Here is a 16,590-nt window from a genome sequence, read left to right as displayed (position 1 = left end):
ATTCGTTATCACCCCCAAACCTCAAAGCCGCGAAAAAGGAGGGTTAAATCCAAGTCACTAGCTACGGGAGCGTGTATAGATCCTCCAAGTCCCAACTGGAGATTCAGTTCTACCTTTCTTGAGACTTCTGCCCAATTTTAATCCTTAATCAATGCCTCAAATCCATGCAACAAGTCTCTCTTCAAATCCTCCAAATACTCCACCCCAATACTAACCCGAAGAAGTGTCGGCTTCGCCGACGCATCCACCAGCCTCCTCCATTCAATCTGACTCTCGACACCACCAAGACTAGTTGCATGTTGGAACAGCCGCAACAAGCCCACCAATTCACGACTCATCTCCTCCGTCTTCATCTCAATAGCAAACACCGGCCCGAAGCCATTCGGCATCTGTTCCCGCAACCAGCCCAGATCCCCCTTCTGGAGACTCGCATGTCTCACAGCAGCGACAGTCTTCTTAACCACATTATCCCTCTCACTCTTCAAGCACGTATCAAGCCAGCGAACTAAAGCCGTAGCATTCTCACTCTGCCGCTGTACCCGCAATTCCAGCGTCCGAAGACTCCGCAGTCCCAGCCACACCTCGATGCTACCGAGCACGCTACCAAGAATAGTCCGCTGTTCATGTAAAGTCTTGAACCACGCTTCTTCTCTGGCAGGCGGGATCGACAACGTCCCGCACAGAAGATCATGATGACCACCGAAGTACTTAGTCCCACTATGCATGATGATGTCTGCGCCCAGCGCAAACGGATCCTGGAGACCCGGTGGACCGAACGTCGAGTCGATTACTAGGTACGCTCCGCGCTTGTGTGCCTCGTCTGCGAACCGTCTGATACTGAGTGCTTCTCCCGTTGGATTGATCGGCGTTTCGAGGTGGATTACGTCGCCTTCTTGGAGGGCGTCGAGCTGGTCGAATCCCAGAATGTCACAGCCCGTTAGCTGGTGGTGCAGATTGGCTACCTGGCGGCTGCCGTAGTATCCATCACCGATGGCGATGCGCTTCGGTTTGAGGAATACGAGAGATGCATGCACGGCGGCTAGACCGGAGGCGTAGGTTAGTGTTGGGCCGCGGATCAGTGCCGATAAGACTGTTTCTAGCCGGGTGCGCGTTGGGGCGCGGTCTCGGGAGTAGCAGAAGTTCCCGAGCTGGATCAGTTAGTACTCATGTTGTTGTGTTGGTTCATGGGTGATGAAGCATTGCTACTGGGTGACATACTGCTGGCCCGGGTAGAGATTCATCCTGCTCCGTGTTGTACAGGTACCGGAACGTTGTGCTGAGATGGATCGGCGGGGCGATATCTGATTCTCCGTCTAGCCCATTGTCGGCATGGAGTGCCTGGGTGGCCAGGTTGTCATCGGACATTGTTAGCAGGGTGTTAACGTAGAACTGGGATGCGGCATGTCGTAATGTGAGGCCGTAAGGGATATATCATAGTGTGGGAATTGTAAAGCTTGCGTGGACGGAGTTGGCTATCGTCGGTTTCAAAGATAAAGATGATCATAGATAAGGTTATGAGTCAATTTCATGGCAAAGAAAAGCTTAAAGGTTCTCTCGAGACGGGCGTCGATATTCATAAAGGGGGTTGAAAAGAATTCGAGCCTTCTCGTGCGAATACTGTCACAACAGGACCTCTAATGAAAGATTCCTAACACTCCAAGGGTTATTTCGTACAAAATACACTTTGAGATTGACTACATTGGTAGTGATTTAGATTTAAGGAATTATAGACACGCCGAACTGTGGATCTGATAAGTCGGTGACTTCGGCATATGCGCAAACGCCGAAGTGGTCCCACCAGACGCCGACCCTATGTAGGTGATGACCTATAGTGTCATTTTTGTAAAAGTCCCAAATGGAGACAGCGATAATGATTTGCACAATAGTCAACCCACCTTTAGCTACCAAACCATATGGACACAATGTTGCTGACATATCTGGTAAGGCATTTGTGGAGCTCGCCGATATCTCAAAAAACTTTCCAAATGAGGCACCCGGCCTAGAGCCCGCATAGCCCTAACAGAACGACTTGTGGCACAGCACCAAGAACAACATAGGAACAGACTTGAGGAGATAAATAGTAGGTTCAGCCGTATGAGTATAATACTTGTCCAACAGCCATCAAAACAATAAGTCTATCCAAGCAACGTGCCTCCACGAAAAACATCCTGAAAATGCAGCCCATCATCCTCTACTCTCACCCTTACGGCCCAAACCCCTGGAAGGTAGCCATTATCCTCGAAGAGCTAAACCTTCCATATGAAACTCGTTTCGTCAGCTTTCAAGACGTCAAGAAGGAACCTTTCATCAAACTAAACCCAAACGGCCGTCTGCCCGCCATCGAAGACCCCAGCAAAAACATAACCCTCTGGGAATCCGGCGCGATAGTGGAATACCTTCTCGATAACTACGATACTGAACACAAGCTCAACTACACCGACTTCTCGGCCAAGTACGAAACCAAGGCATGGCTGCATTTCCAAATGTCAGGCCAAGGCCCGTACTACGGACAGGCTGGCTGGTTCAACCGCGCCCATCCAGAACGTCTTCCTAGTGTCATCGAGCGGTACGGAAATGAGATCCGTCGGGTAACTGGTGTCCTGGACTCTGTTTTGAAGAATAGGGATTGGCTGGCTAGGGATAAGTGCACTTATGCCGATCTATGCTTCATGCCTTGGCAACGCTGGGCGTCGAAGTATGCGACGGATGCGGAGAACTTGGATAGGGATTTCCCTCATGCGGCGGCGTGGTTTAAGAAGTTGAGTGAGAGGCCTTCTGTTAAGAAGGTTTTCGCGGATCAGGACCGGGCGATTGAAGAGTCGACGGGTTTGTAAGGAGAATATACATGTGGGTTTGGCTTTTGGACAGGAGTCTACATTAGATATAATGTATTACTCTGATAATCTTTGTGCTGGAATCATGCCTCCTGTAGCAGCCTACGTATTATGCCCTGACTCTATTTGTTGTTTGATGTTTTACAGAAGTCTTCCGTATAATCCACCAGATGTGTGGCTCAACATATATGTATAACACGCTGGACCGTTTCAGAAATATCATTCAGCAGCCGCAATGGAGACATTGAAGTAATATTGTCTATGGTTCAAGAGGATTTCATTCGAAATAGGGTATATTCCAGCTAGACAAATTGAATCAAGTTTGTATATAGAATTGATCCGCAGAAAATCAGATTACGCAACAAGGCTAAAAGGATCGCTATAAGTCTGGTTCATATCTCCCTCACTCTATCCAAATACGATTGTCCTCACTTCAATGCTTTCCCTCCCTTTGGCATCGGGAGCGGTGCGAGGATCCACAAAGGCAGTGTGAGGCACACGTTCTGCCATGCCCTCTTCCGTATCCGAGCACTTTAGAAGCAGTCTTTCATCATCGTCCACTCCAGAAAGATACTTCCACTCAGCATTTGGATTGTATCTCACGCCCATAATCTCGCCACTGAAGTGAGGATAGCGATGTTCAACTTTGGCGAAGTCCGCGTCGCCTAGAGTCGCAGCGCTGGCAAAAGCCAAGGGAAACGATTCAACCGCGCCATTTATCGGCCTCCAGACGTTGATAATACGATACCGTCCGCGAAGCAGCTTTTCGGCTTCTTCTGGATCAGTAACATGTCGCCGGACCCGCTGAGCTGCAGACCATCTAGTCTGGTCCCCATGTGCTCGCTGGACGGGTTGGCGTGACGCCTTGGGGTCGGCTCGTCGGATGGTGTGGTCAAATATGATGATTTTGTGGGCCCCGGGAACCTTATCGAGGAGTAGCTTTTCTACCTCGGGGTAATATAACTGTTTGACGGTATCGTCGGAATTGAACGTCTCGTAGGTAGTTTCCGAGGGGATGCCTTGTAACACTTGAAATGCGTCGCGGTCTAAACTGAACTGATCTTCTTGCCCTCGGATATCGGCAATGCGAACTTTACGTAAGACTTCACCGAAGTTGCGTTGGGGCTGTCCCTGCGGTGGCTCCTCCACGTAGTTGAAGGGTGCGGCGCCATCCGCGGGGTCTTCGAAAAAGACTATCTCAGCCTCGACCGGCCCGCGTGGTACTGGTGGGTTGTTTGCTTGTGAGGACATGTTGACACTGTTGGCTATGTTGACAATGTGGAAAGTGAAGTATGACGAGTAAGATGGTCCGTCTAGCGAATATGATTGAATTAACCGAATGCTAGACGGCTGATCTCAATATAAATAGGCATTGCTACAGTTGATACATCTTCTAGAAGCGTTGTATGGCATTAGTAAGTCCTGCCAGTCGGCCGACGTCATAGCCAATGGAAGCCCGACGGCGATTGCGCCATGCCGGCGTGATTAGTAAAAGTCTCCGGGCTCTTGCTAACTCGATGGCCCGCGGCCCGCGACTCTAATAGCCCTTGTTACTTACTATAGGCCGTGCTGTTGTGTATTGCGGCAGTAGTGCAAGGGAAAAAGGATCAAATCTTTTAGGTAAAGTGTCACTCATATAGGAAATTATCTCCATAAGATGCTGTGTATGCTGCTGCATCGGTAGTTTCCGACAGAGCGGCAGATATGCCTGCATACGTACATATGGGCAGAACTGCAACATGGCATTTATTGCAAGCCGCGCCAGAGAAAATGATGAGGTTTCCCAAAAACCGTTGCCCTTCACTGTCAGGCATAACTCTTCCTATACACGTGTATTCGTGTCACACTTGATACCTGGGGGCAGACAACCATCTATGCTTTTGGCACCTCAATAAATTGATCGCCTCGTCGAGTTGACAGTATGCAGCAATCTTTATCTGTACAATTTCACGTGTTGGTCACGGTCACTTCTCTTTTTCCATCGTCGAAGTACTCACCCGAAGGATCTAACTCAACAGATTCTCCTGGATTGAATAATACATTTCTATCGAACTTGTACTCTGTCGGGCCATCCGGACGAATAATAGTAATTGCTTCGACCACGTCGTCAATCGCCACTCGACATGGGATCTCATGCCTGCCAATCCTGGCTCTCTCATCACCCAGTATAATGATAGGGTTTGCCGCAAAGCGTGCACCGGGCATGGTGAGAATGGGCTAGTACAAGGGATGGGATTGTGTGAGTATAATGATATTTCATTCACAGATCCACAGTTGTGAGGATAGGACCTATTTATTATAGCTAGTTATGGTTCAGGAAAGCGTTGTTAGGAGATCCATGCTCCCGCTTTGTAGGGCCGTCTGTTGCCCATGTTGGTAGAGAAAGTGCTTTGTATCTTACCGCAAGAGGATTTACATGATTCACTACTAAACTTAATCCGCTCTAAGCAATGAGTCCCCAGGGTTCGTTTGTTGAGTTCCGCTGTTGACACACGCATATCGACAGTAGAGAGCATATGACCCAATGAGAAATGGGCTTCGGCTCCACCGAGCCAAGATGTAAGCGTCAGTGGAAATGTAACCCCGGTGTCGATGACAATGACAAACTACATGACTAAACAATGCCAGCGACAAGCATTGACGTATGTAAGAGCCGAGAGATGGTCTCTAGAGTCAACGCGAACACGTTCCACCAAAACTTCAACTCTCTAGAGTAGCTGCTGTTGCCGTTTCCGCCGTCCTTGTTAAGAATACAGTCCGGATCACACTTGTTCAAATTTCCTACAATATGTTCCTTCATGGCGCTCTCGATTCATGAGCGAACATAACACCATGTGGCTATGTTTTACATATGTTATAATCTTACAGTCATCAGTTCCTCAACGTCCTCTTCGTAAGCCGTTTTCTAAGCTCATTGAGCATCCTCCCGAACTTAGGATCATCAATGTCCCCAAGAATCTCAAAGACCTTTGCATCTGACAGAGACTCGATATACTCTCCGTACTCGTCTGCGAACTTCTGAAACAGACTAATAAACCTCCCCCTACCAGGATCAGCTCCGTCGCAAAGAGATAAGCCACCGTACTTCACTTACTCAGAGTAGCATCCATCGTCACCCAAATCATCCCCAGAGCATCGTTCATATATATCCTTTAAATGCATCAGTACCAAACAGCTACCAAAAAGCTGACCGATGTCATCTAGATCCTCGCCAGCACGATCAGGCACGATGCGGAAGCGGTGTTCTTTGAATGTATGCAAGCCAACGAGCTTACTGCATAGTTGACGAATGGGAAGCTCACGAAGTGAGTCATCGTACAGCATGCTTTCGTGCTCAAGATTAATCTGACATTCGGTCGTTAGTTGCCTTCTCTGAGGACAATGCAGATCTCTCGCGGTTCCTTTTATGGGAAAGGAGCTGAGCGAGTCGGGACATTATAGCCATACATGAACAGCTGTCTGTGCTGGTCCTTCGTAATTTTCGTCAATAGTGGTACGCGTACATGACCACTCACGGTTATCTCTTCCGTACGACCTGGATAAAAATTCGTCGATATCCGACTTGGTTAAGGAGTATTCTGGTGATTGACATAGTAGAATCGCGGAGACAGAGAGACGATTCGTGGATGATTTGAGGAAGAGTCCGTAGACAGCCGCAACGACGGTTGCTAGGGTAGAGTTATTCGTTAATAGGTAGGTAACGCCGTAGCTTACGAGAGTTTCCATTTTCGTCCTCGGACGCTAACAAGCATCCAGGACAAGGGAAAAGAAGATAAGAAAGAAAGAAAAAAAGAAAATGTGAAATGAACGGACTGAAGATGCGACAGTAGATGATAGTCAGATGAACTAGCAGATACGAGGAACGTGACCAAGAAAGGGTCATTTTTCGTATCCACATTGTGCAGGCGTGCGCTTGCGTGGCCTTGATTGATTGGCTTCAAGTTACGGACGAACAGAATATACGCGTTGGTGCGCGCTGGCGAGGCTGGGGTTCAGCATTTTGCTAGCCTTGTTCTTCACTCAGGGCACCATGATTTGCCTCTAACTCTATGCCATCGCTGCAGATGTACGGGAATTTAGGGCTAACTCTTACTCTTTCTCTTCTTCTATTTTCTCCCTTTGGTAAACAGAGCTGATTGAATGTGTTATTAGTAAAAGCAAAATAAATCGACATCGATGTGTGGCCAATACCACAGCGCGTAATTTCTAGAGCAAAATTATGCCGAGGTAAGGGCTTGCATCACTATCTCTTCTCCTATTTGACGCCCATTTTTACGATCTGTACCCATGCAGTAAAGGCTATCTGACATACGCTTGGCACGGCCATCTTGTTTCAATGGACCTTCACCCCGAAGATGAGTTGGAATATTGTTTCCACAAAACAAGGAACAAGGACTTATACGAAGGTGCCAGTAGTGTTGGAAAGTTTTGGATCAAGCCAACTATCTACTCTCCTTCTTTTTAACAGTTAGTATTTCGTGCCATTTAGCGCTAATAAACATTCTGCAGCCCCGGTCTCTAGACTGCATGCCCTAAGTCCTTGCGCTATGATCTAGCTTTTACATGCGTATAGGCCTCTCATTACCTCTAGGTTTAGTAATTATTCTGCTGGGGATTAAGATCATCTAGAAAGCGTGAGTCCTAATAAGCTAGTAAGTCCGGGCTCGGGCTGTTGAAGTATGCAAATTTCAAGCCGGCTCCTGGCCCTTCCATAAATCTACAATCCTAGTATAATAACCCAGTTACTGCCTTCTGAAGCAACCAACGAAGGGTCCGCATCATGTAGAGCATGGATTGGCGGCACTCGAAATCAAGGATCCACAAACAGCAAGCCTTCAGAGCATGGTAAAAGGGGGCAGGATGATATATACCTTGCTCAGTTAAATGTGATCAGATTGGCTGTCCACACTATGGAATACACTGTCATTCATAATATGGCCCTTGGTTTGTGACTAACAGAGTCATTGTGGGTAAGGTTGTGTGTTCAGGCCAAGCAAGATGTTGAAGTCAACTCCTGGCTGATTTTGCATCCAATCCGTGGAAAGCAAACAGTGCAAGCTATCTTCTACCTGGTTTCACCCAACATGGGGTGCATTTGCAGCCCAAGTCGAGGAGAATGCTTCAGGGGAGAGAAAGTACAGAGACCGAAACGCCTCAGCAAAAATGAACAGTCGACATAAAACAATGATCGATATACCGGTGAGAACCAATGTAAGATACCATGGTTTGTGGATATCTGTTTCGCGCTTGCCACGGTTTGCCAGCAACCATACTATATTGAGAGCCATTGGCAACAGGGCCGTGAGAAACGAAGCGATTCTCCATATAAGTTTCTCGACATCTGTCGGGAATGGAAAGTTCCACGCAAATAGATGCACAACGCCAAAAATAAGAGCGCCAACGCTAATGCCGAGGTAGATATAGTTTTGTGTTTGGCGATTTACCTTCAAAATATCCTTTCTCGGATCTGCAACAAATGGAAAAGAATTATATTGGATGCAAGGGAGTTGAAAGTCAATGAACGGCAGGAAGTGCAAGGGACCGACCTCAACAATGCCTTTAAGTTGACGGATATCGTATTTGAGTTTACGCGCAGAAATATAAACGGGCGTATATGCATTCTGCGGTTGGTAGATGAGCATATAATAGGTAATGCAGGCACAGACTGCGTAAGCCACAGTCATGATTTCCAACTGGGACGCTGATTTATGGTATGCGAACCGCAATATCAATTGGACAATCAGCCAGAGTATTTGAACAACTGCAAGGACTTTGATAAGGGAATCGCCCTTATTTTTGTCATCGATCTCCTGGCATGTAACATTTGGTAATCGTTCAATAATACCATAATGTCGGGCCATAAGAAGCTGAGGCGCATTTAAAACCCACACGCTACCTTCCATGGCGAGAAGATTATAGTGTTCGATAGATGATGCGTTGTATACACTTGCTCCACGAACCATATAGCTGAACCGGGAAAGCATTTCTTCACTTATGGTTGTATGATGGCTGTTGGGCTCCCAGGTCATCTCCCCAAACCAGCGATTAAAACGCTGGATTCTCCGGCGATATCGCTCCGAGTGTTGCTAAGGTCACCAGGGTTCGGTTTTTTGGCTTTGCTGTTTACGGAGTCGGCCTTGTCGGTTGAGTCGGTTGATATATGACTGATACCCCGGCTGGTTGCTTTGTTATCACCCACTATATTTGCTCCCGCATTATCCGGCAGTGGCTTTGTAAGTTCTTCTTTCCCTCGTGGTGGATGGCCAGACTGGGCATCGGGCTGGGACAAGATGCTGGTCTCTGGGTCGTTTCTGTTTGGCTCGTCGTCCTGGGGAAAGCAGATTTGAAAGCCTCCCATATTGGCGAAAAATGTATGTGAAATACTCCAATCAACTCCATCTTTTTCTGCGAGTTCCTTCAAGGGCACTTGGAGCGCCTTGGCAGATGTCAAGTCTAGCATTGCCTTGGTCATGATCATCTCTGGAGCCACTAAGATAGTAATCACCCATCTCAGCTTTTGAAAAAAGAGGAATAAGTTTCGCCGAGTATTGCGCCAGCCTTTCTGTGTGGACTTGAACTGAGGAGGAATATTCGGATGAAAGATGGACCAGCAGGAGAGAATGAGAATCGAGCCACAACTCCAAACTATGTCTAGGGTTCCCCGGATATCAGGAGCTGCCACGAACCTCCCCGCAGTAGGAGGTAACGTGCAGTTCGGGGAGAATTGAATCATTGTGGAAGACGCACTAAAGTACGTGGGTGGTTTGACATGAGCAAAGAGGGACATCGGGCACAGCTGGGCAGCTTGCCAATTTATAACTGCGCTCCACCCATAGGAAACTACTAGTAGTAATTCGCTAAGTCTAATAAAGGGTGATCGACTGTGGTTCGTACATGGACGATCATTAATCAAGAGCAGCCAGTAAATATCACCATTATTTGCTCGCTCTATCTGATTTGTTGGTGGTTACTGCATGCACCCTCCTACTAGTACTACTACTAGGACCAAACAACAAGGACATCCTGTCGCGCTGTGGCTAGCTGAAAAGTCGCGGGAGGGAAAACCCACCACCCCCACAAGGCCAGATACTGTAGGTGTAACGAATTTTCCTCAGCGAGTGGGGCAACAGGCGGTCGCTTCGAAATTCGTTGCGTGTGTAGGGACAAGTGGCCGATATGACCTGTCCCGAAATTGATTTATTCATTGTGATACAACCAATGAGGCATCTGGACTAGAGCCACAGTAGGGCTGGCAATCCTACTAGGAACGCACCTCATGCACGTCACCGCGAGGGATGGCATTTGTCCGGTATGGATCATCATCGTGCAGGATGTTCATTAGTCAACTGATTGTTACGATCTTTCAATCTCTTTCAGCTGTGTTTCCTTTATTCGCGCGATATTCTGTATGGGAGTTTATTATCTACGATGTGCTTTCAGTTGGGTAAGACAGCGGTTTAAAAAAATATTATTCAATTGCTGGTAGAATAGCCAGTGCTCTACAAATGAACGTATATATATGCCTGCAGTAGGTGAATTTTAAAAATAGATATTGTAATTGTTGACACCACCATCGGCTATACATACCTCAGGAGATAATAGACTATTTAGACTCTATCTACGGAGCACATCCCACAGACTTTTAAGCTACATATCGGGTACATAGCTGGTATATAAAGTATTGCTATGGAGATTCTACCGAATAAATTTGGAGATTGATATTACTTACATTGGTTCAGAAAATCGAGTTTAAAGATGTTACATCTTTGTGATTTTTTCGGGGGTTGACTCACTAGTTTATATACTGTTTCGGTTGAACTATATCTAGGCAAAGGAAGGCCCTTTTATTTTGGAGTATTAATATGTTCATCAGTCTATTTGGGTCTACTAGATCGAACAGTTTTATACATTGACGATCGTCCTTCTACATCAAAATTCTGCGTAGATGTACGCCCCTGCCATTGATCGCTGGGTAATATGCCTACTCCATTTGACAGCGTGATTCTATTAACTAGATCAGAATATAGAGATACAAAATAGATAGTAGATATTAAACAATATGAAAGGCAGGATATACAGTACAGTCATCATACAGAGTCAACAACGGATCTGTGATATAACTATCTCCGGTGCATAAAAAGTAACTTGGGTAAACCGTAACATGGGAAGTTCTTTCCAGAATCTCCCCGGTGATAATAAAGAGAAACCCAAAAATCAAGGGAAAATAAGCTACATTACGTCAGGAAAATGTACCTTGCTTCTGAAGTACTGAATATTAAAGATATTTCTCAGATTAAGATACAGCATTGAAAAGTGATTAGGAAGCATTGTTTAGAAGATGATTCGGTCGCTTAAGGCCTCTTCTAAAGGCATGCTGCCATCCCATAAGGATTCAAGACTTCTCGCATATAGTGGCTCATGGGGGATCTCCGAAACACTCTGTTTCAGTTGTTCCAAACCCTTGCTGGCTGTTGTCTCAGCATCCCGAAACCTTTGCTTTTTAGCGGCTTCGGCCGCCTCTCTGAGATGCCAGTGTGCGGCATGAGCATTCGCCAGCGCACTTTCCCATTGACTAGTAGATTCCCGTTTTTTGGTATGCGATCGTTTTAATGAGCGATGCCCGAATGATCGAAGGCTATTAATGTAACCCATGATGAACCAATCGAATAGGTATTCACAAGTTCTTTTGGTAGAAATAAGGAGATCAGCATGGTCACCTAGCTCATTGGTTATAATACCTGCAATACGACGTGATGAGTATATCTCTTTGGCTGACGAGTCAAAGACAAAGAACTCAAAGTCATTGCCATTGCATAATATAGCAAGGATGGGCACCCAGTGCCCTTGCTCCATGTTGGCATAGTCTCCCGCCGCACACTCAGCTAGAATCTGGCCCTTGACGTTGAGGCCTTGCCTTCCCATTGACATGCTTTTTTTCACCTCGATAAAAACGATGCTCACAGAGCCCAGTGTAATGAAATGGTGCTCTACACGGCCTTTTCGCGTAAATTCACTCTCCAGCAGTGTCTCTGGCTTATTGACAACAATACCGTTGAATACACAAACAATGCGGGTGAAAAGCGAGGCGATGAAGCGGGATCTGGTTTCTTCGTTCTCGTGGCAATCAAGGGGACCGTACTGTATGAGAGTATCTTCAACATCACATACAATATTACGAAACATATCGGTGGCAATCCGAGATCGAAAGACATCGAGTCGTAACATATCTTGACCTGCCTCATTAGGATCTAACCACACATATGGCGCAATTTGACGGTATGTCACATTGGAAAAGGAGGCTTCCAATTTCTTAGCTGAGATCTGCGAGAAAGTGGACAACGGAATATCATAGGTTGTTAACAACTCAAGAAATACCTCCTCATCTGTAAGGTCTTTGTCTGCTCTGACCTTAGCAAAGGCCTCGAAGACGTCAGACCCCGGCGGAATTTTGAAAGGTGGGCCACGGTCACGAGTCTTAATTTCGCCTGGGCATGCCGGGCTAGGTAGCAATCTCTCTGTCGCTCGAGAGCCTCGAGTTTGAATCTTCCTTGGCGATTGGGTCTCGTCACTTGGCGCGCCTCTCTTTCGGGATGTCATTTTCAGATATGCACTCCCGAGTCCCGGCAAAGAAAGCGTGTATCGTGCGGTGTTTTCGGACAATCGTCGATCTGGATTTGTCAACCAAAAGGTCTCGACAAATGTCGGAGATGAGATTCTCCTAAGACCGGAAAGATGATGCTGTATATGGCTTTATTATTGGATGAGAAGATGTCGTAAGAACAACAACGTGCAAGTGGCGGTAAAGTGTGCGGTGGAATATTGCCACTCCACTGAGGAGTATATGTTTCTCAATTGGCTTTCTGCGCTCAACCACCCAGCGGTATATTAAAGGGTCAACTGCAGATATCCTTAAAATAGAAACGAGTCAGTAGATAGTCTTGCTGTTACTAGTAGTATTGTAACCAAGGTTTAATATATATATTTCAATACCAGCTTATGTTGACCTCACGGTGTGAACAGTAGTATAACACAGCTCAACGGTCCATTGATTTGCCAATTCTTGGGCTGGACTGCGGATACCAACAAGCACCGTACTGATTCCGGTGTATAGCACAAATCAGTGACGGGAAAAACCTACTGATATTCTCTAATAGAGGTAGTAAACAGAGTCAAATGAATGAGAAAAGAGAGTGGAAAGAGACTTAAAATGAGCTTATAATTCTTTCCCTTTAGAGAACAATTTGAAGTATTAGTAGACAAGCCAGATAAGACATACCAGGTAAAATTGTATGTAGAGAAGATGATTGAATGTGGCTTGTTGTCTGTGGGACTGTTTCCTTTGAAAGAAACAGTGAGTGGTTACTGAAGATAATGTCAGTGTGAACAGATCAAAGAATAAGAGTGTTCGGCATAAGATAGTGTCTGACACTATTAAGCTAGGTTGAAGGGCTAAGGACGAGTAGAGAAAGGGAGAAGAGGTTGAAGCTTGAAACTTGAAAGTATATACGAAACAGGAGATAAGAGTAGAATTGAGATAGAAACAGAAGATAATACATCTATCATATGAAGAATGATAAGGTAGAAGATAAATAGTGGCACAGGAGGGTCAGAATATCTATTAATTTTATGTCTATCGAAATTATTTTTTATTATAATTTATTTAATAGTTATTAAAAGCTTTTACTAAATCAAATAGTTTAGTATTCTTAGCTAGGATACTAAAATAATTAATCATGATAATAATATTAAAATATACTAAAAATCACATTGTCCTTATCCCTCATACGCGTTAGCTGTTAGCGGATTTTAAATGATCATATGGACGTCACTATCTCACCAGTAGGATCATTGAGAAGCTCTGTCAACTGTTGAAGAATGTCCCGGCATCGTTCTGTGACGGGGTCACCAGCGACGAGCTGAGACAATACTGCAATCGCACGGTCAGGGTAAATCCCTGCCTTTGTTGCCACCTGTTCCATGGCCAGACCCAACACATAGTTTGATTTGCAAAGCCACAGCACTCCTATGATAGTCAATGCCGCGTTGAAAACTATACTTGGATTAGCTTGAAAAAGCAATGGGGACTCGACGGGTTTGACAGTGCGCACACGTACCATAGTGCAGCGAGAACCACCAGGCTTCTAGAAGTTTAGTTCGCCAATCAGTGGCATGTACCAATTCGTATATCATGTCAATAGTGGCGATTGCTGACTCAGTACATATCTCCAAGCTGTGCAGTCCAACTAAGGGAAGCGCTTCCGAACCGTGTTTGTCGACTGTCTGACGGTCTGTTTGAATCATACTTGCCAATGTGGGACGATGTAGAAGCGTACGGATGCTGTAGTATCGTAGCGAAATCATAACAGAGAACTTTCTTGAGAAGAATTCCGCATTTGTTATCGGCTCCTGCTGCTCATCACGTAATCCTGTTGCCGCGAGAATGGTCAAACCGTGGGGAAGTAATATCTGCCAAACACAAAGGTTATCCTCCATTGATGAAATATGTGAAATTATCTCGTTTATACTCAAGGACGTGCCAGAGTCCAGGTTGTGGTCGAAAAGTATGTCAATAATGTTTGATAGTTGTCTGTATAAGGCACTAGATGCTTCCGTTAATATGACGGGTATAGGCAGCTACATCGGCGAACTTACATTGTACAATTGAGGCAAGAAACGCTCAGATCGGCCGTTGTGTTGTCCATGATGGCGGATGTATCGATGCATTCATGGTTTGCAGGCAGTTCGAGCTTTACGTAGCAGTCTGGTATTGCGGCCGGTCGTCCGAGTGTCATACTCAATAACCTGAGTTGGGTGGATGCGTTAGCCTGCTAGAATTGACATCGAAGAAAATAGATATCAGTCGGGAGTATATACCTGTCGATCATGACACATCCATACCAGGTACGCTTACGCGCCTCCTTTGCCAGCGCGGGCATATCTCTCAAGGCATTTTGGGAGTGCAGGCCAAGTTTAAAAGCTGCCTTAACAGCCAAGGTATGCACCGTCCATGCCTGTCCAGGCTTATGTCTCCCATGGAGATACTGGCCTAGGAGGAGAAGGAACTGGACTGTGGTGGTCTATCAGCCTGTAACGTGCGATTTTGGGAAGGGGTGATAACTCACCATCTTCGATGTTCTCACCGTTAAACATTTGCTCGCCATATAGTTCCAGTGCCCGTTGATAACAAGTGTCGGATTGGGCAACATATGTTGCATTGAACTGCTGGTTGGGCATAACAGATAGTTTAACCATGGCGAAGATCAGGTTCAGCAGTGCCAGCCATTTCCGGCTCACACTTAAGCAACCATTCTTGAGTAAATGACTGTAGGTCTCCAAAAATGTGACCGGGTATATAAATGGAAATAAAATTCCAATTTCGAAGAAAAACTTCTGCACAAGCTCCGTCATTTCGTTGGTTGACGGGAGTGCAAAAATATTTACTTCTGAGGATTGTACCCTTTCGGAGGCTGGGGTCGGATATTGAGCTTGGGATAAGTCCAGGTAAGACTCGACAGCAGTGGGAGTTATAATAGGCACGTCCTTTCCCAGTGTAATGGCACGACATAAACAACGCAGAAAGTGGTCGTTGGATGAAGGGCCTTTTGCATACCCGTTAATTGACCGGCTTTTGCAGGGAAGGAAACAGCTATACCAAGGAATCCAGGTTCTTTTTCATCAATAAGGGAGTGTAACCCTATACGTCGGACGGGGTTGTTTGTGGTGTTCATAGCGCGCTTGGCTTCAATTTCGGACATCTGCGAAGAAGTTGACACTGACCCTAGATCATCCTTCATGGCAGATAGGGTTTCTTCTATGCTCTTCACACGATCTTCCAGCGCTTGGAAGTACCTATGACATGATAAGCCCCACAAACCATGGCCCCACGGTTGGACTGATGCTAGTGTTACGAACTCTTTCTGAATGATAACATTCTGTGTATGGTTTGGGGTGGTGTATACACACTCAAACCCTAAGCGACTGCACGCAGAGCAGCTGGGGCGGGTTCCATCGCACTGAGAAGTGCGACAAGTGTCAGTTTACATTTCGCAGTTGAGGGATAGGGGTATATATTTACCCGCGACTTTCGCAAACGACAAATATCACAGGCCAGGGCTACCCGAGATCGCCTGTTAGGCCGATTACTCTGAGTCGCCTGGTTGCCACCAGATGTTCTCATATTGACCATGATCATGAACAAGGCTTGGTTCTCGCTCTGTGGACTCTTCTTTACCAAGCATATTTATATGGAGCCAGCCGATATAAACTAGTGAGCCAGTGTATACAGAGTTCCTGGTGGAAGCACGGGCCCTGTGCCTAAAATAGGACGGAGAAAGATAACGACAACTCAGCCACTGCTGCCTATTCCACTTTCGGGCGGAGAGGCGGATCATTGACGCTTCATCGAGATCCATCCAACTGCATCCACGCTGCCGAAACTAAATAAAGCATGCCAAGACATCCGTGTGGAGAGCTAACATTTTAAGGTACGGGTTGAACCCACCCCCTTAGGTATAGCCTCAGGTACAGAGGTTCGAGCGTTCTTAATATAGATCAACCGTGTGGGAGGTCTACCATATGCAATGGGATGATTGAAAATGGCAATAACTATGGCGAACACTCCTCACATCAGTCCTCGAAAAATAGTTTCAGAATCAAGTCTTGGTGATATTCTGGAACATCACCAGGACTACACGGGTCATTGAAAATGCAAGGCTCCGATGTTAGTTGATGTATCGTTTGTATCTCTTGATCACAT

General features: G+C 46.1%; 8 protein-coding genes across 8 annotated transcripts; 1 reads left to right on the top strand and 7 right to left on the bottom strand.

Annotated features, from left to right (window-relative positions):
• Nucleotides 1–137: 137 nt before the first annotated feature.
• On the bottom strand, nucleotides 138–1,365 carry ABOM_000179 (trans-sulfuration enzyme family protein; the record flags this gene model as incomplete). The annotated part of the gene is made up of 2 exons (XM_022527309.1): nucleotides 138–1,148; nucleotides 1,219–1,365. 2 exons carry the CDS (start codon nucleotides 1,363–1,365, stop codon nucleotides 138–140), a joined length of 1,158 nt encoding a protein of 385 aa, XP_022394823.1.
• An 809-nt stretch (nucleotides 1,366–2,174) lies between these two features.
• On the top strand, nucleotides 2,175–2,834 carry ABOM_000178 (glutathione S-transferase family protein; the record flags this gene model as incomplete). The annotated part of the gene is made up of 1 exon (XM_022527308.1): nucleotides 2,175–2,834. The coding sequence occupies one exon, from the start codon at nucleotides 2,175–2,177 to the stop codon at nucleotides 2,832–2,834; it is 660 nt and encodes a 219-aa protein (XP_022394824.1).
• A 408-nt stretch (nucleotides 2,835–3,242) lies between these two features.
• On the bottom strand, nucleotides 3,243–4,085 carry ABOM_000177 (putative methyltransferase; the record flags this gene model as incomplete). Its single annotated transcript, XM_022527307.1, has 1 exon — nucleotides 3,243–4,085. The coding sequence occupies one exon, from the start codon at nucleotides 4,083–4,085 to the stop codon at nucleotides 3,243–3,245; it is 843 nt and encodes a 280-aa protein (XP_022394819.1).
• A 1,620-nt stretch (nucleotides 4,086–5,705) lies between these two features.
• Nucleotides 5,706–6,560, bottom strand: ABOM_000176 (uncharacterized protein; the record flags this gene model as incomplete). The annotated part of the gene is made up of 3 exons (XM_022527306.1): nucleotides 5,706–5,877; nucleotides 5,929–6,179; nucleotides 6,282–6,560. 3 exons carry the CDS (start codon nucleotides 6,558–6,560, stop codon nucleotides 5,706–5,708), a joined length of 702 nt encoding a protein of 233 aa, XP_022394820.1.
• A 1,349-nt stretch (nucleotides 6,561–7,909) lies between these two features.
• Nucleotides 7,910–8,737, bottom strand: ABOM_000175 (uncharacterized protein; the record flags this gene model as incomplete). The annotated part of the gene is made up of 1 exon (XM_022527305.1): nucleotides 7,910–8,737. One exon carries the CDS (start codon nucleotides 8,735–8,737, stop codon nucleotides 7,910–7,912), a length of 828 nt encoding a protein of 275 aa, XP_022394821.1.
• Nucleotides 8,738–8,859: 122 nt separating this feature from the next.
• On the bottom strand, nucleotides 8,860–9,567 carry ABOM_000174 (uncharacterized protein; the record flags this gene model as incomplete). Its single annotated transcript, XM_022527304.1, has 1 exon — nucleotides 8,860–9,567. The coding sequence occupies one exon, from the start codon at nucleotides 9,565–9,567 to the stop codon at nucleotides 8,860–8,862; it is 708 nt and encodes a 235-aa protein (XP_022394822.1).
• A 1,598-nt stretch (nucleotides 9,568–11,165) lies between these two features.
• ABOM_000173 (uncharacterized protein) lies at nucleotides 11,166–12,431 on the bottom strand (the record flags this gene model as incomplete). The annotated part of the gene is made up of 1 exon (XM_022527303.1): nucleotides 11,166–12,431. The coding sequence occupies one exon, from the start codon at nucleotides 12,429–12,431 to the stop codon at nucleotides 11,166–11,168; it is 1,266 nt and encodes a 421-aa protein (XP_022394815.1).
• A 1,217-nt stretch (nucleotides 12,432–13,648) lies between these two features.
• ABOM_000172 (uncharacterized protein) lies at nucleotides 13,649–16,011 on the bottom strand (the record flags this gene model as incomplete). The annotated part of the gene is made up of 8 exons (XM_022527302.1): nucleotides 13,649–13,884; nucleotides 13,949–14,433; nucleotides 14,487–14,636; nucleotides 14,709–14,901; nucleotides 14,957–15,433; nucleotides 15,487–15,683; nucleotides 15,747–15,847; nucleotides 15,910–16,011. The coding sequence occupies 8 exons, from the start codon at nucleotides 16,009–16,011 to the stop codon at nucleotides 13,649–13,651; spliced, it is 1,941 nt and encodes a 646-aa protein (XP_022394816.1).
• Nucleotides 16,012–16,590: the final 579 nt, after the last annotated feature.

This window comes from Aspergillus bombycis (genome assembly GCF_001792695.1).
Source record: "Aspergillus bombycis strain NRRL26010 chromosome Unknown contig00001, whole genome shotgun sequence".
NCBI lineage: Eukaryota > Fungi > Ascomycota > Eurotiomycetes > Eurotiales > Aspergillaceae > Aspergillus > Aspergillus bombycis.
Note: the sequence above shows the minus strand (reverse complement) of the source record. Positions and strands in the feature narration are given on the sequence as shown.